Raw genomic sequence first — 26527 nt, 5'->3', positions numbered from 1 at the left:
CTAGACTGAGGCATTCATTCAGCAGACATTTATTACGAGCACCTGGCTCCACGCAGACACAATGGTGTCAGAGTGGACAGATAGGGACAGAGTGGACAGCTCCCCTGCCTGGTCTTCCAACCCCACTTCGACCTGGTTGGACAGGGCACCGGAGGGACGGCGTGCTGTCTTCTCATCCAGGGAACACGAGAGGCACAGGACAGTGGAACGTGGAGGTGGAGACACCCGGCACGTGGCTGTCTGGGTCTGAGACCGAAGGGGCCGTGGCTCGCGTGGACGGCGCGGGAGTCACGGTCCTTCTTTTGGAAGATGGTTTTGGTTATTTCCTGAACAAGGGGACGTGCTGGGAAGAAGGTGGCCAGCAGGGGCAGTCAGAGAAAGCGCTAGTGGGCGCAGATTCGGGAGAGCTCAGAAAACGTAAGAGGAAAATGCAAGGAACTAGGAGAGCTACAGCCATTCGGAGCTGGGGGCACCCTGGCCCACGGTCCCGGGACTCAGCACCAGGTGCCTTCTCAGATGTGAGCAGTCCCAGGTCAGAGAGATGCTTGAAGCGGAAAAAGTAAGACACCAGTGACCCCTACACCCTGCAGCTGGGGCCACCAGTGTCCTCCAGGCCCCACACATGTTCCCTTCCACGGTGGGAACCCTGAGAATGGGACTGTCCCATACAGGGGACCAACAGCCCTTATGAGTGGACCCAGTGTGTAACCCCCTTCCCCGCCCCGGTAAAAAAACAGCCGAGGAGTTTGTTCATCGGCCCGTTCATTTGCGTTTCCTGAGTGCCTGCCCAGGGCTGGGGACTAGGGACAGAAGCCCCTGTTTTCACATTCTGACGCGGGACATGGGCCACCAGAAAGCATTTACAGAGCAGCGCGGCAAGTGCTGGCGTGTGGGGCCGTCAAGGACGGACGGGGGTGACAAATGTCACGGCTTCATTTCACTGCATATTCTGGATCCCAACCCCTGCCCCCCACCCGTCCCCAAGCCAAGTTTGATATTTTTGTCACTTTATGAGACCAGCAGTCCTCTTTGTGACCTCCATGTGGCCTTTATGAATAGACCACTCGGGGACAGAAAATTCTACGCTTTCTTTCCTTAAACACCTGAATAGCATTATTTACAAAATTCCCTTTCAAATTTACCCAAATAACATACTAGAATAAATCACTAGACTGCACTTATTATTTTTTCCCTTTTCAACTTCTCAGCTAAATATCTCCATTGTCCCGACGACTTCTGGTTCTTAATTTCTTGATACACACATTGTCATCATCCTGTTTGGGAAGAAAATAGAGCTCTTAAGTAATTGAAAAGAACAATTTCTCATAACCAACTCTGCAAAAACCCAAATCCTTAATAGGTGTGATGCAGGCTTTTAGTTTGAGGAAATTAATTTAAAGGTTGGAAATGAGTTTTGAGATGTGTCATGTGAAAGGTACTTTGGTTTTTTAAAATGTTACTATTTGTTTTTTAAAATTTAAATAGGAAGCTTTGTAACTTACTTTTAAGTTAATACATAATAAAAAAAGAAAGAAAACTTCTACGTAAATATATGCTTTTTTTCACTAATTAAAAAATACCACTCAAAAAAGTGAATTCAAATGTATAAACAAGACAGGACGTTTTGGGTCTTCTAAAATAATCTGTGTGTGAAGTGGACAATCTGTCCATACTCAGTGGGTATGGCCACCTGCTGGGCCTGTTCCAGGAGCCCCGAGGAGGCTCATCCCTCTGGACAGTCCGGTAACACAGGAGACCATCTGCTTTCTCAGAACCAGGGGGGCATCTGCTTCTGCTTCTGCCCCTCCCCCAACCCAACAGCCCACCAGAGGCAGACCCCAACAGTGACCGCACCAAGTGATCTTGAACACCTGCCCTGTCCCTGCTCTCTCGTAGCTTAAAAGGGGGCAGGAGGGCCCAAAGACACCCCGGACAGGGCCATCACCCCATTCCGGCAAGCAGGAAACAGATCCTCCTGCTTTCGCAGCCGACACTAAACCAGATGTTGGAACAGAGCCGTGGCCCACAGCACTGGCCTCTAGATCAAAATGCATGCTGAGAAAAGTATAGCACTGGGGAGCTGCCGACCCCCCTTCTTTTAAGCTAAGAAAATGGAGTATTCCCCAAAGAACACCAACTGGACTTAATCTTGCTGTGGATTTATTCCAGAGCAGACTGGATTTAATCCAGCGCACTGGATTTATTCCAGTGGCAGACGGCTTACGTGCTGCTCAAGGTGACAGGACATGAGCAGGCCTGGCGTACCACTTGCTGTGTAGACACTGGGCTTCCCTCCCTTCTAGCTTTTTCCACAGGAACTCCTGGGGAAGCCGGACAGGACCGCCTTTCTGCTTTAGGAAGTTTCGCTGAACTACCGGGGAGACTGAAGACTGATACCTAGAATTTTCTTAGTATGTTGTACGCAGCCAGAAAGTACTGTCTACCTGCATTCCTTGCTCTTCCTGGATGGTGACTTCACAAGGTCAAGTTTCTACCGGAAGTCGAATTCCCGAGACAGAGACAGCTGAATACAGCTCCGATAAAATACACGGTTTAGACTTACGCTTCCTACAGTGGTATAACTAGGAGCCGACAATGTGTTCTATTTCCTTGCTTTTGCACATGGGGCAAAAATTAGATTGTGATACTCGTTGCTCATTAAAAAAAGGAAAACAGGAAATTACTTGCCTTTTTTATATTTTCAGCGCATCTCTTGGCATTCCGAGTTACCCTCTGCTGGGGTTCACTCTCCAAAGCCTTTCCTCCAGGAGGGACTGTGATTTTTCTAGATCTCAAACGCATGGGGTCTGAAGGTTGCCTTACTTCTTCCTCCTGCTTCTTCTCCTGGACACCCACTCTTTTCTCCCTTTGCTTCTCCTCGGCGACGTCCGGCGAGGGCATCCTAGTGGGTCTCGCAGACCTCAGACACATTCTGCTTCCCCGGGCTTTGCCCCCAGATGCCGCTTGCTTGGCTCCGTCTTCCGGGCTTTGTAACGCTGTCTCTTGGGATGTCTTCAAGGGCTTCTTGTCACTTCTTTTTGTTTTCGGCTTTTCTGTCGCTGTTACAACAGGCTTGGGTCTTTGCCCTTCTGCCTCGGTCTTATTTGGACGTCTAGAGCGCAGGGACCTTCCCTAAAAATGTCAAGACATCCGCAACGTGTCACTCATGAGTAACGCAATTCTCACAATTCAGCATGGAGAGAGACACTCAAAGTGAGCTAAGAATCTGCCTGAAACGTTAACGGTTGTCTTAGAAGATGCCAGGAGGCACTTTGTCCCAGCGAGAAATCCTCTCCACTGGTAAGCGAAGGAAGTCGGCCTCAGTTTCTATCACCATATCTGAGTGTCGTATATGTCAAATTGGATTAAAACAAGCACTGACAGCGCATTCTAGAAAAGTGCCCCCTTTTCGAGCTGTAAACGATTTCCCTGTCCTTCACCAACCGTTGCTGGAGCAGGACGGGGGAATCGCAATTTCTGGAACCGAATTTACGAGCTTTGCTCCGTGCAGGAGTGTCCCCCCCACCAGCCTCACCAACCCGACAGGTAGGCTGTTCTCAGGGTGCAAATCCCCACGCAGATCGTCTACCCAAGTAAAGAATGGGGCAGACACCACCCCGACCCAGGGCTCCTGCCTGTGGGGTCTGGAGCAACAACACGGGACTGAGCTGCCACCTTCTCCCGGCACCTTTCCCACCTGTGCAGAGGAGCAGAACTCAGCCAGGTTCCGAGAAATTTGTCAAAATTCGCTGTGACAATTTTGACCAGTTTTTCTCCCCAATTCGTCTATTCTCTCTGTATGTCCCCAAAGGATCCTTTGCCTCGGTCTGCAAATACTCAGTGTGGAATGCAGACCCCTTGGGAAAAGACACTCATCCGCACCTTCAAGCCAGGGACAGATAACACCAGACATTTGCCCCAAGAGCACCCGCCCAGGATGACAGGGGCCCCAGCATCACCTGATGGCTCGGGGGCGAGCCGACCGCTTCTCTTGCCCGCGGTGTAGCCTCCCTGCTGCTCCTGGGCGGGTCTCCAGGGAGACGCATGGGCTCTGCTGCGACCCTCAGACTCTTCTTCACTGTCAGGGGCTCCGGTGCGTCACAGCCCTCCTGGGGAGCTGCCCTCCTCCTCTTCTGGGGCGGCTTCTCCTCCTCCGCGTCCTGGGCAGGGGTCACGGAGCGCAGCCTCTTTGCTCCCGTGGAACCTTCCTTGGTTCCTCCTTCCCTCTTGGAGGGTGGGGAAGCGCCTCTTTCCCTCCCAGACCCGACTGGCTCTCTGCGGAGCCCCCCGTCTTCCTGGGCTGTTGCCCGACGGGCCCTGAGGCTCCTCTGCGGGACGCTCACAGCTTGCCTCCCGCCCGGAGGGTGCACGGGAGCCGCCCTGACGCCACCAGCGTCCTCTCTGGCTTCCTGGCTGGGATCGGGCCCGGGGCACGGCTCCGGCTCCGGCTCCGGGGAACCGGCCAGGTCTTCCAGGGGCGTGGCCTTTTCCTTAGGTGCTCTTCGCCGACTCTTCCGGAGCATTCCGTTCTCTGCAGGGCTCAGGGTCTGCTTTGGGGCGTCATTCACGCACCTGAGGTCTCTGTCGCTACCGGCGGGTTCTTGGCTGGAGACCACACTTGGCCCGCGCCGTCGGGTGGACGTCCGCAGAGCTGATGGCCCTCGCCCCACGTCCGCCTGCTGGGGAAGGGTCTTGACGTGCCTCCTTCTACTTGTTGGCTTGTGGACTGCATCTGCTAGTGGCGATTTGCCGGGGACTGGGGTGGTTTTGTCGTCAGTCACTGGGTCCTGGGTGTGCTCTGGGGTTTGGGAGAGCTCCCGGAGGCCGGCCAGGGCTAAGGACGGGGCATTTCTCTTGGATGTTCTTGACCCCCTCTTGCTGCCAGCTCCATTCTCCGCAGAAGGCCCTTCCTGCTCCGCAGGCTTACCCAACAGTTCGAGGTCTCCCTCAGGGCCTCCCGCCTCTCTGTCCGACTGTGCCTTTGCCCCCCGCGTTCGGGTGGACTTCCTGGGAGCTGACGGCTCTTGCTTTATGTCCACTTTCTGGGGAGAGGTCTTGAGTCGCCTCCTTCTACTCATCGGCTTGTGGACTGGGTCTGCTAGTGGCGATTTGCTGGGGACTGCGGTTTTGTCGTCCGTCACTGGGTGCTGGGGGCGCTCTGGGCTTTGGAAGAGCTCCCTGAGGCCAGCCAGGTCTTCTAAGGACGGGGCATTTCTCTTGGGGGTTCTTGACCGCCTCTTGCTTCCAGTGACATTTTCGGCAGGGTCCATCTTCTGCTTTGGGGTTTCCTTGAAGAAGCGGATGCCTGCTTCAGCACCTCCCGACTCTCTGTGTGTGCGTGTGGCTTCCGCTGGCGTTTGGATGGGCTCCCCGAGAGGTGCGAGCTCTCTCTCGGAGTCCGCCGTCCCCTGAGGCATCTTCCGATGCGTCTTCCTCTGGGGTGCTCTGTTGACTGTCTCTGCCAGCGGAGATCTGCCCGGCATTACTGTGCTTTTGACAAGAGCTGCTGGTTCCCGGGTGTGCTCTGGGCTTTGGAAGAGCTCTTTAAAACCGACCAGGTCTTCTAGGAACTGGGCCTTTTCCTTACCCGTTCTTATCCCCTTCTTGCTTCTGCTCATGTTTTCTACGTGGTCTAGCTTCTTCCTTGGAGTTTCCTTAGACAAGCTGATGTCTTCATCACCACCTCCTGGCTCTCTGTGTGAGGGCGCACTTTCCCCTAGGGTTCGGGTGGACTTCCTGAGAGCTGAGGGCTCTTCCTCTAGATCCACTTTCTGGGGAGGGGTCCTGAGCCGCCTCCTTTTGCTCATTGGTGTGCTGACTGGATCTGCTAGTGGAGATTTGCCGGGGACTGTGGTGGTTTTGTCATCAGCCATTAGTTTTTCTGTGTGGTTTGGAGTTTGGAAGAGCTCTCTGAGGCCAGCCAGGTCTTCTAAGGATGGGGCATTTCTCTTGGGTGTTCTTGACCGCCTCTTGCTTCCAGTGACATTTTCTGCAGAGTGCACTTCCTGCTTTGGGGTTCTGTTTAGCAATTTGATGTCTTCATCACTACCTCCTGGTTCTCCATGTGAAGGAATGCTTTCCCCTGGCGCTCGGGTAGGCTTCCTGAGAGCTGAGGGCTCCTTCTCTAGGTCCGCTTTCTGGGGAGGGGTCTCGAACTGCCTCTTTCTACTTGTTGGCGTGTTGACTGGATCTGCTAGTGGAGATTTGCAGGGGACTGTGGTGGTTTTGCTGTCAGTCCTTGGTCTTTCTGTGTGGTTTGGCGTTTGAAAGAGCTCTCTGAGGCCAACCAGGTCTTCTAAGGACGGGGCATTTCTCTTGGGTGTTCTTGACCGCCTCTTGCTTCCAGTGACATTTTCTGCAGAGCGCACTTCCTGCTTCGGGGTTCCGTTAAACAATATGATGTCTTCATCACCATCTTCTGGTTCTCCAGGCACAGGGATGTTTTCCCCTGGCCTTTGCATGGACTTCCTGAGAGCTGAGGGCTCTTCCTCTAGCTCCACTTTCTGGGGAGAGGTCTTGAGCCGCCTCCTACTTGTTGGCTTGTGGACTGGATCGGCTAATGGAGATTTGCAGGGAACTTCGGTGGTTTTGTTGTCAGTCACTGGGTCCTGGGTATGCTCTGGAGTTTGGAAGAGCTCCCTGAGGCCAGCCAGGTCTTCTAAGGATGGGGCATTTCTCTTGGATGTTCTTGACCGCCTCTTGCTTCCAGTGACATTTTCTGCAGAGTGCACTTTCTGCTTTGGGGTTCTGTTAAGCAATTTGATGTCTTTATCATCACCTCTTGGTTCTCCGTGTGAAGGAATGTTTTCCCCTGGCGCTGGGGTGGGCTTCCTGAGAGCTGAGGGCTCTTCCTCTAGGTCCACTTTCTGGGGAGGGGTCTCGAACTGACGCCTCCTACTTGGTGTGCTGACTGGTTCTGCTAGTGGAGATTTGCTGGGGACTGTGGTGGTTTTGTCATCAGCCATTGGTTTATCTGTGTGGTTTGGTGTTTGGAAGAGCTCCCTGAGGCCAGCCAGGTCTTCTAAGGACAGGGCATTTCTCTTGGATGTTCTTGACCGCCTCTTGCTTCCAGTGACATTTTCTGCAGGGGTCATCTTCTGCTTTGGGGTTTCCTTGAACAATTTGATGTCTTCATCACCACTTCCTGGTTCTCCGTGTGAGTGTGTGCTTTCCCCAGGTGTTTGGGTGGGCTTCCTGAGATCTTTCTCTAGGTCTCCTTTCAGGTGAGGTGTCTTGAGCTGCCTCCCTTTACTTGTTGGTGTGTTGACTGGATCTGCTAGTGGAGATTTGCAGGCGACTTTGGTGGTTTTCTCGTTAGTCATTGGTTTATCTGTGTGGTTTGGTGTTTGGAAGAGCTCTTTGAGGCCATCCAGGTCTTCTAAGGACTGGACCATTTTCTTGGGTGTTCTTGACCGCCTCTTGCTTCCAGTGACATTTTCTGAGGAGTGCACTTTCTGTTTCAGACTTCTACTAAACAATCTGATGTCTTCATCACCATCTCCTGGTTCTTTGTATAAGGGCACACTTTCTCCTGACATTTGGGTGGACTTCCTGAGAGCTGAGGGCTTTTCCTCTATGTCCACTTTCTGGGGAGGGGTCTTGGGCTGCCTTCTACTTGTTGGTGTGTTGACTCGATCTGCTAGTGGCAATTTGCAGGGGAGTGTGGTGGTTCTGTCATCAGTCACTGGGTCCTGGGTGTGCTCTGGGGTTTGGAAGAGCTCTTTGAGGCCCTCCAGTTCTTCTAAGGACTGGACCATTTTTTTGGGCATTCTTGACTGCCTCTTGCTTCCAGTAACATTTTCTGCAGGGGTCATTTTCTGCTTCAGACTTTCCTTGAACAAGCGGATGTCTTCATCACCACTTTCTGGTTCTCTGTGTGAGGGCATGGCTTTCCTTGGTGTTCGGGTGGGTTTCCTGAGAGCTGAGGACTCTTCCTCTAGGTCCACTTTCTGGAGAGGGGTCTCGAGCTGCCTCTTTCTACTTGTTGGCGTGTTGACTGGATCTGCTAGTGGAGATTTGCAAGGGACTTTGGTGGTTTTGCTGTCAGTCCTTGGTTTTCCTGTGTGGTTTGGAGTTTGGAAGAGCTCTCTGAGGCCAGCCAGGTCTTCTAAGGATGGGGCATTTCTCTTGGGTGTTCTTGACCGCCTCTTGCTTCCAGTGACATTTTCTGCAGAGTGCACTTCCTGCTTTGGGGTTCTGTTTAGCAATTTGATGTCTTCATCACTACCTCCTGGTTCTCCATGTGAAGGAATGCTTTCCCCTGGCACTCGGGTAGGCTTCCTGAGAGCTGAGGGCTCCTTCTCTAGGTCCGCTTTCTGGGGAGGGGTCTCGAACTGCCTCTTTCTACTTGTTGGCGTGTTGACTGGATCTGCTAGTGGAGATTTGCAGGGGACTGTGGTGGTTTTGCTGTCAGTCCTTGGTCTTTCTGTGTGGTTTGGCGTTTGGAAGAGCTCTCTGAGGCCAACCAGGTCTTCTAAGGACGGGGCATTTCTCTTGGGTGTTCTTGACCTCCTCTTGCTTCCAGTGACATTTTCTGCAGAGCGCACTTTCTGCTTCGGGGTTCCGTTAAACAATTTGATGTCTTCATCACCATCTTCTGGTTCTCCAGGCACAGCGATGTTTTCCCCTGGCCTTTGCATGGACTTCCTAAGAGCTGAGGGCTCTTCCTCTAGGTCCACTTTCTGGGGAGGGGTCTTCAGCTCTATGTTCATCCTGGCTGGCATGCCAACTAGTTCTGGTTTTGAAGATTTCTGACACTTTTCTGTGGTTTTGTTTCCCACGTCCATTGGTTCCTGGGCGTGAGTAGGGGTTTGGGGGAGATTTTGGATGCCCCCCAGGTCTTCCTTGGGTTCTGTGTCCTGCTGTCTCTTGAGGGTGGTCAGGTTGGCTATCGGATCCCATCTTTGCTCTGAATATCTTCTTGATCTCCTCACAGCCACCATCTTTTCAGAACTACCTTCTGATTTGATAGCTTTCTCACATGTGTCAAAACAGCTCTCTCGTTCCTCAGTCGCTCCCTCTGGTTTCTGTCCTCGCTGTGGAGTTTTCCTCAGACGTCGCCCTGACGTGTTCTCAGCAGTGTCTGTGTTTGCTTCTTCGTCGCTGTGCCTTGGACCTGGCATCTGTGTGTTTCTAAGCTCCGTGGACCTTCCAAACCTGTTTGCGCTTGACGCCGCCTTCAGAGGCTCTGCCTCCGACCCTGGAGTCTTCTCGATGTTTGCATTTACTCGAATAGCCGGTCTTCTGAGGGGAGGGCTGGCAGGACTGTGATCGGATGGCTCTTGAGGTTTACTCTGAGTCATGCGCAATACATTTTCTCCTACAGGAAACAAAAACACGCATGAGAAATCGATTCTCTTCCCCACGTTGTGCCGATCTGGTATTTTATGTTTATCATAACAATGTTATCTGGTGACCAACAGTGGGTTCATACTGAGGTGATAATTCTACAGGGATCAGACATAAGGAAAAAATCCTTAAGAAAGGTCTCCCGTAGGGCACTGCACCACATCTTGGGCACCAGAGCACTGTCATTCTTTTCCTCAAACATGAGAAGCAAACAGCTGTGTCACCTGATTCCATAACATGGCTTCCGTTCGTGGGCTTGGGGTCCACACCGCACAGGAAAACTTGCTTCTGTTCCCTCTCCCACAGGCAGTGGGTGCCCAATATATCCCGTCCTCAGGTGAGAGCGCCAGATGGGCTCATTTCTCCCACCAGGAGCTCACAGCTCCACACGGGCCACCAAGAACAGCAGCAGCGATAACTACACAGTGAGCACATTCTCCTTCCCTTTCGTTATTTACACTTATTTTGAGTTTGAGAAATTGATGTAACTGTGATGAGACATCATTCTACTTCTGTGCTGCTCAACCTCTTTAAATTAAAAGAAGGCAGAAGCTAGGGTGCCTGGGGGGCTCAGTCAAGAGTCTGCCTTCAGCTCAGGTTATGATCCCAGGGTCCTGGGATGCAGCCCCGCATCGGGCTCCCTGCTCGGCAGGGAGCCTGCTTCTTCCTCTCCCATTCCCCTGGCTTGTGTTCCCTCTCTTGCTGTCTCTCCCTCTGTCACATAAATAAATAAGTAAAAATATTAAAAAAAAAAAAAGGCAGAAGTGTACATAGGTCCTTTATAATTGTTATATTACTGTACTAAAAATTATTAATACAATTACAATTACAATTATTAAAAAATTATTATTAAAATTAATCCTTTCTATGCCACTCACTAAATACCAACATTAGTTCAATTGCTAATAGGAATTTCCCCTGAACATAACAGAACTGAGAAGCTACAAATGGTATTTTTTCGGAAGTATCTATTGTAGAAAAGTAATACGGCATCTGTTGAAACCCAAAAAAAAAAAAATCTTTAATTCCTACTGAAACCATCAAAATGCAAGAAAAAAAAAAAAAAAAAAGCAGTAAACCAACCAAAATTTACTGAAGTGCACAGCGGAGGTTTTTCTCCCGAATTGGGTACTTCAAACTCCTTTCCGATGAAGTCCTCTGAATTTGAAAAAGCCTTGGGGCATGGGCTCATTGTTTGTGGCTTCTTTTTGGCTGGAGTCTTGAACATTTCAGTTAACCCTGTGATGTGAGAATATTGGGAAAGCGATTAGCGTATCGTTCCCCGTGCCATCAGCCACGCCGGCCCTCAGACCCACCAGAGGAAGTGGCAGAGTGCGAACAGGGAATCCCTCCCCAGAATTCTCGGGAGACGGGGTCATGCATTAATAATGAACTCATTTTGTTGAGGAAGAGCGAGGAGATGTTGGAATCGTATCTCTTCTTTGTCTTCCTCTTGGTGAGAAAATCTAACGAAGGCAGTCGACAGCTCAGTCTTCGACCGCTGCCCTGATCCCGAGCACCGGCTGGAGACAGAGCCCGGCTCCCCGAGCTGCCTGTCCCGACATCTGGAAACCTAGCGTTCTCATGCTGCCTTAAAAAATCCCAACTTATGTAGACCTGGGTTTTACATACAAATAACACATCCCCAATTTTTAAAAAATGACATCCATTGGGCTGTCCACGAATAGTACTGTCAAGTGATAAAATCACTATGTTTTCATTTTAACACCAAAACGTAGCATTGACATAACAGAAGAAAAGAACCATACAGTTCTTCAGATGGAAGATTTATCTTTCTGAAACACTCACTCGAATTTCCTCTTTTCTCACTCTGCCATCGATGGGTCGAAATGCTCTGTCTGGTATGTTTGCAAATTGTGTTTGGGGAACCTGTTCTGAGGGCCCCCAGATCAGACAGTTCACTTAAAAATCTCAGCCCTCTGCCCCAGTTCTGGCCTTCCGTAAAATACCCCTGTGCACAGATTGGTGTTTTGTCATGGGAGTCATTCACACCAAGGGGTAGAAGTTGTTTGCTTTCTAGGACGGTGGATGGAAGGAAGGTTGGGAAATCCGCCATCCTGGGTACTGAGTATACAAACTTCTATTAATTAGATCTTAAAAATATTTTTAGAATTGGCCTTCAAGGCTCCATGACACAGATGTTAGTTACACTCGTACGTAATTTATAAGGAAACACGTATGTGCATATGTCTGCATATAGGGGCATATACGCGCAACTCTTTCTCATTGAGCATGTTTTCAAAACTGGCAACTGTTCTGCATTATTGTGGTTTGTTTTTTTAAAGCTAAATGCATTGATCCAACTATGACCGCAATCACAGCATCCTTATTTGGGTTCTACAGAGGAGTATTCTGATTCCATCTTAAAATATGCCTGGAAAGAAAAACGAGAACCCTGTAATGGGCGGTGGCGTCAAGCGTCACCTCCCTCCAAAAATGTGCAAGGCAGAAACCAGTGGTCAAACCGTGTGGCATAAAATCCCAACCCCTGGGCTCTTGCCTTAGTTCTAGCCTAGGACAACATAGGGAGGTCCCATCGCATTTCTGCTGCTTAAGGGAAACCTCTTCGCAGGACTTTGTTTCAAGACACAGTTAAGCTTCATGCAAGGGAAGGAAAGTATGAAGCAGAGAAACGTGACCCAAACCAGTGGCTCTAACTTTGGGGCGATCGATTAGTAGAGATGCAGAGAAGGGGCAATTTTAAGGGCAAGCCTGCTCTCCTCAGCACAAAGCAGCTTCCGGTTCTCCACACCCGTGCTGCAAGCCAAGGCGACGGTGTGTGTTTCCCATGCCCACCTGCTCCCCGCAGGACTCATGAGCCTCTTTATTACTGGGGACCCCTTCTTGTTCTCCAAATCCAGCCTTCTCTTGTGCCCATCACCACCCCGGAGGTCGACTAGAATGTTTATCCTCCCCACACCCATTCACAGTAAATGCAGCTGTCGCACCCCATCCGCATCCTCCCACCGAGGGGGCATTTACCTGAAAGATCTTCATTAAAGTCTATTTTCTTGTTGAACACAAGGTTGTTGAGCATTCTGTAGGGCCGAGCGGGCACGTGTACCTTCTCGATGTGAGCTTTCCCTATTATTATGGTACAAGGAGAGTTGGCATGGCCTGTGCTGAACTGACTGTGAACGTTGCTAACAGGCTTCTGGAAAAAAAGATAACAAGAGAAGCAAAATGTCAAAGCCTCAAGGCACACACCGCGGAACGGCGCCGAAGAGCGTGAGGGGAAAGGGCGCCCCCTACCTTTGGAGTGGTCGTTCTCTTGTGCCTTTTGGTAGGCTGCCTCTGGGGGCCATGTTTAACCACTTTAGCTTGTGTTTGTTTGGCTCCGAGTTTTACGACGTCTGCCCACGATTTTGCCACTGTCCAAAGAAGAAAGTGCTGAAACATTTCCAAACTCGTATTCCTGAGGAAACGACCCTGAGGACCTTCTCTGCCAACCCAGCACTCACCGATTAAATTGGCTTCAGAAGCGCCGCTCCTTCTTCTGGAATAGATCCTCTGCAATAGCTCGTGTTGGCTCCGATCGATGGAAGCTCTCTTCGAAGGCAAGGTGCCGCTCTTCCTGCCTCCCCTCTTGGGAGTGTCTGTGGGATGAGGAGATGCGCTGCCCCTGGAGACGGAGGGCAACTTGGACGACCTACGGCGGGTGTCATTTGCCACTGGAGAAGTTCTCGTCAGATTCCGAGCTGGAGATCCCTTACGCTGGTCTTGTGCGCAAACTTCCAAATGGATTTCTGAAGAATCTTCTTTTCTTGATGGTTGAGGGTATTCCTGAGGAGATTTAAATGTTCATAAGAAACCTTACCACAGATGTAACATCTCTGTAGGGAACGTGAGAACCCTACTCAAATAAGAATTATAGTTGTTTAAATCTTGAAACACCAAAGCGTTTCATCTACTGTCTATCAGGGGCCGGTAGAAATGGGAGTCTGTCCCCCGCATTTTAGAAAAAATAAAAGGGTAATAAAACAACAGATAAGTCTTGGTTGGGGTATTACGGGTAGAAAGGAGAAAAGGAACCTCCCAGGGAGTGACAAGTGAGCGTGCCCTGATCTGAACTGGAGAAAAGCACCATCTGGAAGTGTCTAATCCCCTTCGGTCTACACGGAAGGAAGGCTGCTCATTTCTGGGAGCCAGTATTAAATGGAAAAGGAGCCAGGCATACCTTACCATCCTTTTGGTATGAAAGAAATTAAAGACAGACCAGGCCCTCTGACAGGGATGAGCCGTGAGGCCCTACCTTTCTAGAGGGCTAAAATCAGGAGGACAACACAGCCTAGGGTAGCTGACTCAAAGTTCTACACAGCTGATGGTCAAAATCATAGATGGCTGACCTCTGAGATTTCCCTTTTCACCTTATAATTCTAAAAGAAAAGCAAAAATGCCTTATGGTTATGTGTCATGATGTCTCCAGATTCTTTGTAATTTTAGTGGTTTTGGTTTTTTGGTTTTTTTTAAGATGGTATTTATTTATTTTGAGAGAGAGAGAGAGTTGGAGTGTCTCTCTCAGAGGGAGAGACAGAATCTTCAGCAGACTCCCCAGCTGAGCGTGGAGCTGGACGCGGGACTCAATCTCACCACCTTGAGCTAAAAGGCAAGCAGAAGGGGCAAAGACTTGCCCCTGTTCAACCTCCTTAGAATTGTACGTCGAAGCCCCAGGAAGGAGCTCAACTTTAGATTTTTTTATTTTCAGTTTTTGATTCGAAAGAAAAAGGCCTTCATCGTAACTGTACTGGTGGTGGGGAGTCTGGAAAGGATGCACCACGGGCATGAGTGAGAAGACTGTCCGCCCAACGTACCTTGATGATTTTCTTCAGGACAGCTGGAGTGTGGCTGATGAGAGACCTCCTCGGGGTCTCTCCTCTCTTGAGAGGTGTATTAGGAGGTAAGTTCTCATCAAATAGCTCGGGCTTCAGACGACCACCGAAGGAGACCCGCCTTCTTTTCAGGGGCGTTCCCTCAATCTTATCTGAAGGAAACATGAATGTGGAGAGGAATGAATGGTGCACACTTACATAGACTCGCTTCAGGCTCCTGTTAAAGACAAGCCGCTGGTGAAGTTCACTGACACCCAACACCCCCTCACGCTGTCCCTTTGTCATGCTGAGGGCCTGGAGTGCTTCAAGAGCTGAAGAAAGATCTAGGGACAAACCAACAAGATGTCAAGTCCCAACTGGACAAGACAAAGACTTTCTAAAAAGGGTGAGAAATCCTGTGTATTGATAAAGGGATCCAGACCGGTGGCGTCCACGCTGGAGCTGGGCAAAGACAGAGATGGACGTTTCTACAGTGACCTGAGAAGTCTTTTTCGAAAGCCACGTATGGACTCGGGGCTCACCCAGACCGACCTAGTGAGAAGTCATGAACTTGACAACTTCTCCAGGTGATTAGAATCGGCAGATCATGAGTCCCAACCCCACTGCACATCCTGGTGAACCAGCACGCGACAGAAATCCCTTGTCTGGGTGATGCCTCTTCGGAGACCCCTGGGGACATTGTGACGGATGCATACGGGTCTCATTTCTGAGAGCCGCACACCTCGCCCAAGGGACCCTCTGCAGACGGAGCCCAACAGTAAGCTCGCTACTTTAGGACATGCTCAGAGCCCCGGGAAGTGTGGGAGGGTGCCCAGGGGACATGCCAAGCCTCCTCCAGAGGTCACAGCTCTGCCACTCGCTATGTGACATGAGGCTACCAGTGTCCCTATTTGCAAGAAGGAAATCACAGGAACCCCGTCCCGGGGGCACTCCTGCTGCCTGCTCAAAGGAGTAACAGGGTGAATGTCCGAAAACACCTACAACAGCACCTGATGCATACACTCCTGGGCGAAGTCCCCAGTTGTATAAAAAACAAAACCCAAAACCCGAAACAGAAAAACTGCTCGTAAGAGACCCTGAGAAGAGTATGATTACCGGAGAGACGCCCCATATTTAAACATTTCCAAAGGACTGACTTTCCTGGACCTCACTTACGGAAGCAAACTCATAGGATACAACAGCTTACAGTTCAGAATTACAACTTCTGTGAAAAGCCATTACGCCTGGGCGCCTGCATGGCTCCGTGGGTTAAGTGTCTGCTTTCGGCTCAGGTCATGATCCCGGAGTCCCGGGATCGAGTCCCGCATCGGGCTCCCTGCTCGGTGGGGATCCTGCTTCTCCCTCTGACCTCTCCCCTCCCATGCTCTCTCTCTCTCAAATAAATAAAATAAAATAAACCTTAAAAAAAAAAAAAAAGGCAAGCCATTACGTTTATTGGGTTTATCTTCCTTCCTATTTTCTCATAGGTGCACCAGGAGACTCCCAACATGGTATTGGACCCCCTTAAGGCCCCCGGTGGTGTTCCTCCCTGACAACCTGCACTCCGCCCAGAGCCCCTGGTTACGAAGCTCCAAGACGTGAGGACGCGTCTGTCAGGGCAGACGGTGCATATGGCTGTCGCATGAGTAGACAGCCCTGCCTCCGGGACCCTCCCCCTACACCAGAGCCATCGCTACCGAGGGAAGGAAAGTCTCATGACTTCCTATCTAGGTACAAAGAAGGTGTGAGCCTGTGGGAGAAAATGAATGCACAGGTAAGTAAACTTACTAATGGAGTCACCAGAGCTGCTGCTATCAACTGAACTACGGCCCGGGAACCCAGAGCTCGAAGGCCCGGTGGTGGCGTCCCCTCTCTCAGGCTGGTGCACGGAAATGCTCTGAATCTTCCTTTCAACTTGAATGGGCAGTGGAGCTAAAACAGTGGGAGTCTGAGATTCTGGTTCTGAGGCAAGAACGTCCACACTGGAGGGAACACTCGCCCTCTTCTTGGACAAGCGTTTTTCTGGTGTTGCTCCAAAATTATCAGCATTTTCAACGTTAGTGGGTGTTGGATTTCTGGCTAAGAACTTCCAAGGAGTGAGTGTCTTGTTATCTGTCCCGAAGCTGTCCCTTTGAGCTGGATTCACGGGTTCACTTCCCCTGGGAACACGCAGGTCTTCACTCCGACGTTTTTGTGAGGAATGGTGAGGAGAATGATGGACCGGGGTCTCGGTTCTTGTCGTCTCCTTAGGAGGGATGCTGGGACCCGTGGTCTCCTTGGGAGTCTGAAGGGCTTCCACATCCTTTCTCCTGTCCTCTGTCTGGCTAATTCCTTGTTCTCCCAAAGCAGGGTCTGCCTTCACTGGGGTGAATCGACCCGACCTCGGTCTGGATTTACGTGAGACCAGGACTTGTGTCCTGTCTTGTAGCTCACCTGAACATTCGTTCTCTGATGCACAATGACTCTGGGGCCCCGACTTTTTCCCACTCTGTGGAACAATTCCTTTTCCTGATTTCATGTCAAACTCTTCCTTCATTGACTCGTAAAGCTCCCTAAAGGGAGACTCCTGGTTTTCACTATTCTCAGGACACCATGTAGAGGGGAAAGTCTTCAGTTCTCCATGACAGCTCACTAAGACAACACTGGAATCTTCCTTAAAATCCCTGGCTGTAGGATCCATTGCATTTCTGAAGTTTTCTCCAGGAAGTTCTGAGGAACGGACAGCATTAAGGGATTTTCTAGCAGCGTGATCTTTGGGACCATCCGGGGCGGCTGGTTTGCCATTCTTGACGTGTACCAGAGGACTTCCGGAAACATTTTCTTCACAGAGTTTGGAATGGGCATTGGAATCTTGAATTTTCCCATCTTGGCAATGAGTTAAGAAATAAGAAACAGAAAGTTCAAGATTTTCTCAGTGATTAACACTGTGCAGTATTCAAATTTTACCACCTTTTCAAACAGGCTTGCAATCTAGTTTTTCACCTAGCTCACAAACTACTTAATGCCAATGCATCAAAGAAGTATTCTGATCCTCGAATTACGATGCAGACAAATAAATCACATCGGCCTTCTGTAACCAGTACGAGGGGTCAATATGAGGGGTCACCGGCTATTATCTACTCGATGAAACTGACACCCGTGTTCAGTTTACACGTGGACGCTCTAATAAGTATTGTGCCCCATGCATCTCTGGAGGATAAATTAACTCAGGTGCCTGCTTGTTGTGTTACGTAAACCAACCTCCTAACTTGTGTGAACCTAGATGTAGAACGCCGGTGTTCTGATTACCTTTTCCTTGCCCTAACCCTGCACAGAGAGCTGATCGTGCAGGATCCCAGAATAAAATCAAAAACTACTAACCAGGGTCAGAAGAGAAGCTAGACCTTGAGACCCGATGCAGAGAATCCTGTGAATTGGAAAAATAGAAACAGTGAGTTAGGTGCTTGTTCAAATCCCCACAGTCATGTTTATGAAAATGTTCTGGCTCTGGATGCTCTTTCTTACCAAACTCTTCTGGTAGGAATTTTAGAGACTTTGAGAAAGGAGCCAAAGACTCTGAGGGGTGAGTGCTCATAATACACGTATTTCTTAGCGGATTGTAAAAAACATATAATGATAGAACAAGAAACAAACTTGAAGCTCAAAACTGTTCCAATGGAACCTCAGTTGAGTTTTGCTAACTCCCTCAAACTTCTTTCTCATCACCCTATGAAAGAACCAAGGCTAAAATTAAACATCACCTATGTTCAGCGTCTGTGAACCTACCAAGGGCACAGAATTTCTGACTTAATACTTAGATTTTTCAGAAAGAGGCTGTAGGACCTGCAGTGAGCTGGGGCCCTGCTCGGCCTGGGGGCTCGGGTCGGCAGGTGCACCCAGGCCTGGATGTTTAGGAGAAAGTGAACCCGGCACATCACAGGCATCGTGCCCTCTGAGCCCAGCAATCAGATCCAACACTCCTACCTGGCCCCCACGGCTGCCTTCACAATCTGTCAGAAGATTTTTAGGGGGCGAGGAACAACCACAGAATAACAAGGATGTAAGGTACAAAAAGTTCAATGTTGCTTCAGAGGAAGAAAGTATCTCATCTGAATTAGGATGGGGGAAAAAAGTCACAAAGTATATCCAAAGGCAAATAATTTAACTTCTCCCTAATCAATTTCAGATTTCTTGGTGTCTGAAACATTGCTTCTCTAACTTGCCAAGTGGGGGATCAGTTTCTTATTTCCAACTTGAAGTTGGCCACGGATCTTAGGACCAAACAATAAAAATGAATTAAAATTAAAATATATGTACAAAATATAAGCGTATAAGCCTATTTTTGTACCATTATATTCCAGACATAAAAGTCACCATCAAACGGCTGTAACACATTCTCAGTATTCAGTTTCAACACTGACTTTATCACCGTCCAGACAACAAGCAGCTGGTAGGCCTTTGAGACCACTTCTAACTCAAAGTCCAGCTTTTTGCTTGGTTCCCTAACACCTACCAACAAAGTAGTTAGAGAATCTCGAAAGCGAGCTTTCCCCCAAAGCCAATGAGGGTTAAGATCACCACGAGGGTCCTTTCTCTAGGAAGGAAGCAGCATGTCGCCAGGGCGGAGATGTTTGGTTGAAGGTTTCCTGCTAATTTCAGGCATAGGATGATAGGATTTTTTAAGCCAGTGAATTACAGCCTAGTCACAGAAGACCAGCTTGGCCAGCTTCAGCAAGCTTCCTAAATCTTAGCGGATGGGTCCAGGACGGCATCCTGACAGAGCTGCACTCTTTGGATGGACACAGATTCTCTGGCACTGACGCAGCACAGTGACGCTCTTGGGTGGCAGGGTTGTCTCTCCATCAAAGTCAGGAGGCATCTCTGGGACTCACAGCTCTGATGTGATCATTTCAGATGCAGAAGGATGGTAGAACAAGTAACTGGGAGACAACACAAGCCACAGATCTAGGTCTGAGATTTTAACTCTATGTGATGGGCTGTCCTCGCCAAAGGTTTGCAAGCGCACATCATGAGATAGTCCAGGAGCCTTCAGGCCAAAGTGCAGGACTGACTCAGTCCTCTCATTGTAAAGGTAAAAAAAAAATCATAGTTGTAAGTTTTTTCAGTTTGTTTAAGATCTCAGGTATCTGTCTCTCTCATAACTGGCGAGTCACCCTCCCTTGTGAGATGTCACTCATCGGCCTGCTTACAAATGATCTCATAGTACCGTGCAGAAGGACCAGAGCCCCCAGCTGGATCATTTCTACCCCCCATCACCTGTTTGCGTTTTTGTCCCGGGGATTCTGTCGACTCGCTTCCATTCCGATGACTTTCATTTTCATACCTGAAATGCACACAAGGACAGACACACATTCAGACTCCAGCTCTGTGACTGATGGACAACCTCCTCATCTCATTCACGTCCAAGGAGCGAGGAACAAACTTGAGGTTTTATTCAAGAGATTCACTATATTCGAGGAAATAGAGGTGGAGTCAGAAAAGATTTCACACTAAAAAGACTTGGACAGGTCACCTCAAATTTCTTTTGGACCAGTGTTGTCAGAGGTGAGGACCCAGATTAATTTCTCAACGCAGACAAGCTGTGTGATTTCAACAATATCGGAGCACCTCCTCTGTGAAAACCTGCACAGGGGAGCCGATCGGATTCCCACGGGTTTATACCCACAATCATCTGAGGGCTTGGAAGGTCACCAGGGAAGCCGAGGCCTGAGGCACTTGGTGATGTCACCCTTACTGCAAGGTCACCACAGAGCCACCCTGTATAGGAACACTGTGACCTCCTGTTTCTTGACTACCGCGTCTGCATCTGAACAAAGACTGGCATATTTTTGAAGATGGAGACAGATTTAACAATATACACTGTCCTTCGACCAGACCCCGGGCATAATTCACAGAACGGTGGACATTCTGAACTTGGCCTCTGTAAGGTGGCTTGATCGGAAACAGGCGGGTGTCTGGACTTACTTCTCATGGCCTCAGAGTTCATGGTCACATCCCTCTTCCTAAGCCCCCTTCCCCATTCTTGTGTTGGAGGTATCTAATTATCTCAGTTAACCTCAAACTGAACGGTATCTCATTTGGGGGAAGAAGTCCTAGTTTCCACTCCACATCAAATGCTTCCTACCTAGAGTCTGTTTCCTGGAAGTCAAGTTCACAAGAAGCCCCGGGAAGGAGATGACCAACAGAACACATGGGAAATATCCGCTCAAGACGCGTGGAGGCAGTAAGGAGGTCAGCGTGCCATCTGGCGGTGTGACAGCCAACGTGACCCAGTGTGCGCTGCCTCCCAGGGACCTGAGGCCCAATCAAAGGCACCTGCTGGATGAGCGTGGAGGATGAGAGGGGACACCCGGAGCCACCAGCAACTCTGGGCGAGCTGGAGGGGGCATTTGCCAGCGTCAACAAAAGAGACTTCAAGATAAAAATTGCTCCTGGGGATGAAGGACACTTTATAATGATAAAAGGATCCATCTATCCGGAAGATAAACGGATTGTAAAGAAAAGCGCACCTAAGAGCTGGTTGTAAGAGACAACCTGAGCCTTAGGGATTATGACAAGTTGAAAGCCAAGTGCCAGAAAATAGGATAGTACACAATTACTGATAAAAAAGCAGGAGGGAAGGTACAGAGTATCTCAGAAAGATAAGCCACAGAGCTTCACCCACTAGGACAGGATTCTAAGTTTCAACACTCTCAACGGAGAGACCGCAGAAATAGAAGACTAAAAAAACAGAAAGAAAGAAAAATCCTCAATGTGTGATTTCAACTTAAGGGAGCCACAGGACACATATTCTTTTCAAACATGCAGGAGAGATTAGTAAAAAATTAACCACATCTCGTCATAAAGCAAGCCCTCGACTCACTTCAAAACCTGGAAATTTAACAAACTTCTGTCCAGAATGAATGAATTATGTATATACCCGGGATTTATTTCAGCAAATAGGACATCCGCGCTTGGCTCTCCCAAGCACGGAGCAGAAGTCAGCGGCAAGGACATACGTCATTGTTTCAAATTCAGAGTTTAATAAAGACAGACGGAACCAGACGGTTAGAGACACATGCTTTCGTAGCACAACTCCAAAAACTTTGTTATCAGAAAAGCCACTAGGGTGGTTTACTTGGTGAGGGAAAGAAGCGGTGATTAGAAGACCTTTCCAGAAGAAGGTTCTGGAAATATTCTGTCTACAGCTTGAGTGGTGTGTTAGTTTGCTAGGACTGCCGTCCAAAATGCCACACGCAGGTGGCCTCGACACAGAAACGTACTCTCTCACAGTTTTGGAGGCTGGAAGTCCGAGATCAAGGTGTTGACGGGACTGTTCTCTCCCTGAGGCCTCTGTCCCGGGCTGGCCAGGGCTGTCCCTGCGGCCTTCACGCTGCCGTCCCTCTGAGCACCTGCTGCCCTTCTTCTGTGTCCTCAGCTCGTCTTCTTACAAGGACACCAGTCAAATTGATTAGGACCCACGCTAATGGCCTCTTTTTAACTCAACCACCTCTTTCGAGACCCTGTCTCTGATACAGTCATATCCTGGCTGGCCGGGGATGGACACTTCAACATAAGCATACTGATGGAGCACAGTTCAGCCCTTAACAGGTGACAATCACCCAGGCGCTCATGTCATGATAAGCTGAGCCGGACAGCTTGTCTTGTGTCTTTTCCCCAGGACCGTTTTTTAACTTGAAAATGAAACAGAAACTGAAAAATGCATGTGGCTTCACCCCGCCTGCACCAAAAATAAAACCCCAGGAAGGCCTTGGTCACCCGTCTTTGGCCCAGCTGCGTGTGCTCAGACCCTGAAAGGGGGGTCACAGGAGCCCCACGTGTGATCCCCACTATGCCCATGTGACTGCAGACAGAACCAGTGCAGAGCGGCCGCGCCACACGCTCTGACATCATCTGTGGCACAGGAAAGTCACAGACGTCTGCCAAGCATCAGCGCCGAGAGCGACTAGATTCACCTTCACCCACCTGAAAGATCGATCGACAATCGTGATCACATCGCCGTGCTTAAGGTGTACGGGCTCCGCAACGACAGCCCCGTTCACTTGGGTCGGACAGGTGGAACTGAAATTAAACAGTGTCGCCTACAGAGTAGAAGAAAGGGGAAACTCAGATGAGTTTGATGACTGGGTAAAAGTGCCACGAAAAAGGAAAAAACAAAACAAAACAGACTTCAAACACCCACTTACCTCCTGCCCACTGACTTCAATTTTGCAGTGCTGCTTTGACACCACAGGGAGCTGGATTCGAATGTCACATTCAATACCCCTTTGAGGGAAGAAATTGAGAGTTTGAGGCTGACGCAACTTTTTTCTTTTCTTTTCTTTTTTTTTTTTTTAGAAATCCCATGAATGCTTCAAAATAAAACAGCATCTGACCATATGTTTGATCCAAAAATGAAACGGCAAAAGGGGGTAATCAGTCAGGCGATGTGACAGCCTATGCCTTTGGCAAATAATTTTGACAACTATTGTGTAAGCGACTGTTTTAAATCTTTAAGACTTTGGGTACTTGAAAACAATTATAATGGAAAATATTAGAATACAAAAGTGGGTTGCTTTTACTGAAATGGCTATGTTTATAAATAAACATAAGGGAGGACTTCCCATCATTTTGGAGGACTGTAACGATTTCTGATCCTCTGTGCTTTTTTTCCATAAAGAAAGGTTTCTGTGTGTTCCTCTGGAATGTTATGTATGTTCAAAGTCTTCATCATCACTACGGGTGCTGTATTTTATGCTAACACACCTGTCTCTTCACATACAAACAGATAATCACATCAGCACCTACATCACGGGGTTGTTCAAACGATGAATGAATTATACATTTCTGCCCTTTGGCCGGCAAACTGTCAATACCATTGACTCATGAACTTTTCATTGCTTTAGAACAGCGCTGTATGAACGGGCAGATTCACAAGACTATTATTAAAAATACGAATGCAAACAACAAATACGCATTATTAGATTCAGCAGGAAGCACCAGAGGGGGAATTTCCAAACCCACAGGCCAACTAATCCAAAGGGTCCTTAGTGAAGTCTCCTTGGGTCCCCGGGTTCCCTTTATTGCAAGTCTGAACAGTCACACACTCTCCGCTCTGTTCTCCATACACTGCCCTGCAGCTGGGACTATCTCTTTCTAGAATGTGTATAAAAGTTACAAGGGTATAAAATAATTGCAGAGCTGGAAGTCGACTCCCGAGGGCTGACCGACTTGGTCTGTGTGAGTGTGAGTGTGAGTGTGAGTGCTGCGTTTCTTGTCCCTGCCTAGCTGCACGCCGTTCTTAGCCTTCGTGGGAAATCGTGGTTTAGTGGTTTCGGTCGTGTGGCAAATAGGTTGTAGAGGACAGCGTGGTTTGTCAGTAGCCGTGGAGAGAGCAGTGTTAGCTCTGTCTGTCCCTACAGAGAAGTGGGTCAGCCACAGAGGTCTGCCTAAACTGTCCGGTTGTCCCACAGAGTAACACTAACCGGGGCTCGGATACACAGTTGTTTTATGTCTCACGGTCTCCTAACCTTGCCAGTCTGGGCACTTTTGGACAAAACTTTGTTCTTGTTTGAGGTTTTGTTCTCCGGTTTCTGTGTTTATTTTTGTGGGTATTTGCCTCATTTCCAACCGTGAACTTTGCAGGCAGACAGATGTGATGCAGTACTTAAGTTCTAAGGGGTTTCTGGTAGTGGGGCCATTGGTTGGCAGGAACAAGTCATGCTTTTTCTCTAAAGGGGGACAGGGGTGGGAATCCACGAGACGAGCAAAAGTTAAATTGTTTGAAGAATTTCTCGATTGGAAATTTAGGCTTTAGGTTTTGTTGCTCTAGTTCCTAGAATAACTTAGAGATGCTGCTCATTTGTCCAGGGACCACCCTAACTCCTGGGATCCCACACGTTCTTTCACTATAAGAAAAAACAAGTAATTGGTGCAGGGCTCTCTGTGTTCTGCCTCTGTCCTTTTTTAAGACGTACTTTTCACAAACAAAGCAATTAAAAAAAAAAGAAGAAGAATATCACTTTCTACCTAAGTCATATGACCACTTTTGAATGGGTTTTAAATGATAAAATCCCATATAAAAATATATTTAATCACAACTGTAGAATCACCAGAATTACTGACATTTGACACCAAAATGTTTTTCCTTCAAAGCGAAAAGAAGCTATGGAAAGTGAACAGCCACTTTAAACTAAAGAGAATTTGATTTTTAGATAACAGAATACTGTGGGGAGAGAGAGAGAGAGAGAGAGAGAGACCATCTCATTAGAACTGAGAACTTGGGTGGCTGCAAACTGCCAGCTAGAATCCCTATGGGTCAGTGGCTGTTAACCTCAGCACCACTGACATTCTTTCCAGTGGGGCTGGTCCTGTACATTGTAGGGTCCTTAGCATCCCCCCTGACCTCTGTCACTGATGCTGCTGGCTTGAACCTCCCACACCGTGACATAGAAAATTGTCTCCAGACCTTGCCAGATGTCTCCTTGCAGGGCAAATGAACCCTAGGCTGAGAACCACGGGCCATTCATGTTTCCACATTCAGCCCACGCATCTGCTAGGTAGAAAGTGCCGCTGGTCACCTCTCTCTCGCCAGACCCCCACCAGGCACTGCGTGTGTAATTATGAACGACACAGTCCCTGTGCTTGCCCAGCTTAGTAGTGGGAGTCACAGCCGAAGACTGATCACGCTGCGGGGTGTTAGGAAAGACCAGAGCTGTGTTCACTGAAGCGTTCTTTTTGGGGAACATTTAGAAGGATATCTGAAAGCTGGAAAGGAGTCACTTACATAGGGAGACAGAGAGAACATTCCAGTCATAAGAGTTTAAAGTGGCCAAAAGCACCTCGATGAGCACGAGCTCGGAAGGTCTGAGGTGAGGCAGGGGGCCGGGTGGGGGTAGACGATGGTCGGGCCCCACCTCACAGGGCTCCACAGAGGGTGACTTATCATTTTATAAGAAATCCCTCGTCACAAACCCGGAGGAGTGTGCCTGTCATATAGGGACCGTATTATTTACCACCAACACAGGACAGCAAGAAGAAGAAAGTTCTTAAAACACTACCAGGACTTGTTTTCTTTTTTCCAAAAAACCAACAACCAACGCGTCCAATACAGAGCCTCCTCCCTCCTTTGCTCAGTTGTGTCCCCCCCCAGCCAAGGCACACCAGGTTTGGGAGAGTTTCAGCGGAACATGCTGGTCGTCTAAAGGCCTGCAGGGAATCAGGATTTGAGAATAATCTACGTTTTCCTCCATTTAAGGATTTTATCAAGTCAATTTTAAAACACGTTTGATTAAAAACAATACTTAACTATATAAACGTTGTTTTCAAAATTCTATTTCCTAATGAACAGCCCTGTTACATTGACAAGAAGTCGGAAAGTCCCAGCAAATTGGGGGCCGGCATTTCCGGTGTGTTACTCTATGACGGGAACGTTAATGTCTCTGAAACTAAATTGTCCACCCCTGCCCAGGGCTCACCTTCCGAACAAGCAGGTGCTGAGGCTCAGTGGGAAGTGGGGACCGTCCACCCCACTCCTTTTGATGGTCACAAGGCGTCCTGCAGGACCCATTTTCTAAACAAGACTTTATATAATCCGGATAGGAAGGCCAGGCATCAAAAGGTTTGCTGAAGCAAACTCACTGCAGGAACCTGGCCCTGAGTAAAACAAAAACAAAACGCGGGGCATGGGGGGGTTACTCTAAAAACAAAGAGCTACTCACCGGGAGGTGACCAAGTGGGCTAGCCTGTACAATTCGCCAGGCTCCTGCCACCCGGACCGACGCGCTACTGGGCCCCCTGGGGGACCCCAGCCAGGCCGCGCGTTGCACCCCAGGGCGCCCCCCAACACCCAGTGGCCCCCAAAGACCCGCGGCCAGGACGGCGACCATCAAGGTCGAGGCTCCCGGGACCGCCTCGCTAGAGCCCCGGCCGCGTCGCAGGCGCGGTTCCCGCAGAGCAGGGGTCCCCGCGGCCCGCGGCCCGCCCGCCGAGGCGCCCCCGGCCGCCCCCGCCCGCCGAGGCGCCCCCAGGCCCGCGTCCCCAGGACCCGACGCCCGCCCCGCCAGCAGCCGGCCCCCCGCTCCGCCAGACGCAGCCCGAGTCCTCACCAGGAACAGCCGGAGGGTCGCCCGCCCGCGTCCGCCGCCCGCCCCGGGCTGCAAGGACCGGGACAGCCCGCGGCCACGTCCGCCGCAGTCCTCAGGGCCCCGCGCCGTCGCCTCCGGGTGACCGGGGAGCCCGGCCCAGCCGCGTCCGGGAGGCGCCCGGCGTCCGCCACTCCGCGCGGAAAGCGCCCGCCGCGCCCTCCGGATTCAAATGAAAACAACCATTCGAATTTGGCGCTAAGCGCTGCGATTGGACGGGGCGGCGCG

The 26527-nt window shown here is 49.6% G+C and overlaps 1 protein-coding gene across 2 annotated transcripts; it reads right to left on the bottom strand.

The window, feature by feature from the left end:
* Positions 1-13: 13 nt before the first annotated feature.
* Positions 14-26441, bottom strand: MKI67 (marker of proliferation Ki-67). 2 transcript variants are annotated; one of them, XM_059172831.1, is made up of 15 exons: positions 26264-26441; positions 25634-25811; positions 22364-22442; positions 22143-22258; positions 19434-19500; positions 17538-17583; positions 15966-17042; positions 14181-14350; positions 12831-13152; positions 12622-12740; positions 12352-12523; positions 10432-10587; positions 3960-9319; positions 2689-3132; positions 14-1274 (listed from the first exon to the last, which is right to left on the bottom strand). In XM_059172831.1, exons 2-15 carry the CDS (start codon positions 25723-25725, stop codon positions 1209-1211), a joined length of 8286 nt encoding a protein of 2761 aa, XP_059028814.1. In that variant the 5' UTR covers positions 25726-25811; positions 26264-26441; the 3' UTR covers positions 14-1208. The 2 variants fall into 2 exon arrangements, with proteins under 2 accessions (XP_059028814.1, XP_059028815.1); XM_059172832.1 differs by lacking the exon at positions 15966-17042 and having other exon boundaries at positions 26264-26439.
* Positions 26442-26527: the final 86 nt, after the last annotated feature.

The sequence above is a fragment of the Mustela lutreola genome, chromosome 4 (genome assembly GCF_030435805.1).
Source record: "Mustela lutreola isolate mMusLut2 chromosome 4, mMusLut2.pri, whole genome shotgun sequence".
Taxonomy (NCBI): domain Eukaryota; kingdom Metazoa; phylum Chordata; class Mammalia; order Carnivora; family Mustelidae; genus Mustela; species Mustela lutreola.
Note: the sequence above shows the minus strand (reverse complement) of the source record. Positions and strands in the feature narration are given on the sequence as shown.

Coding starts and splice junctions, on each gene's coding strand:
- MKI67 (XM_059172831.1), bottom strand. CDS start 25,725: ATGGGTCCTGCAGGACGCCTTGTGACCATCAAAAGGAGTGGGGTGGAC. Junction 12,524..12,621: donor AGAGAACGACCACTCCAAAG/GTAGGGGGCGCC, acceptor CTTTTTTTCCAG/AAGCCTGTTAGCAACGTTCA. Junction 3,133..3,959: donor GCTCGCCCCCGAGCCATCAG/GTGATGCTGGGG, acceptor TGACATTTTTAG/GGAAGGTCCCTGCGCTCTAG.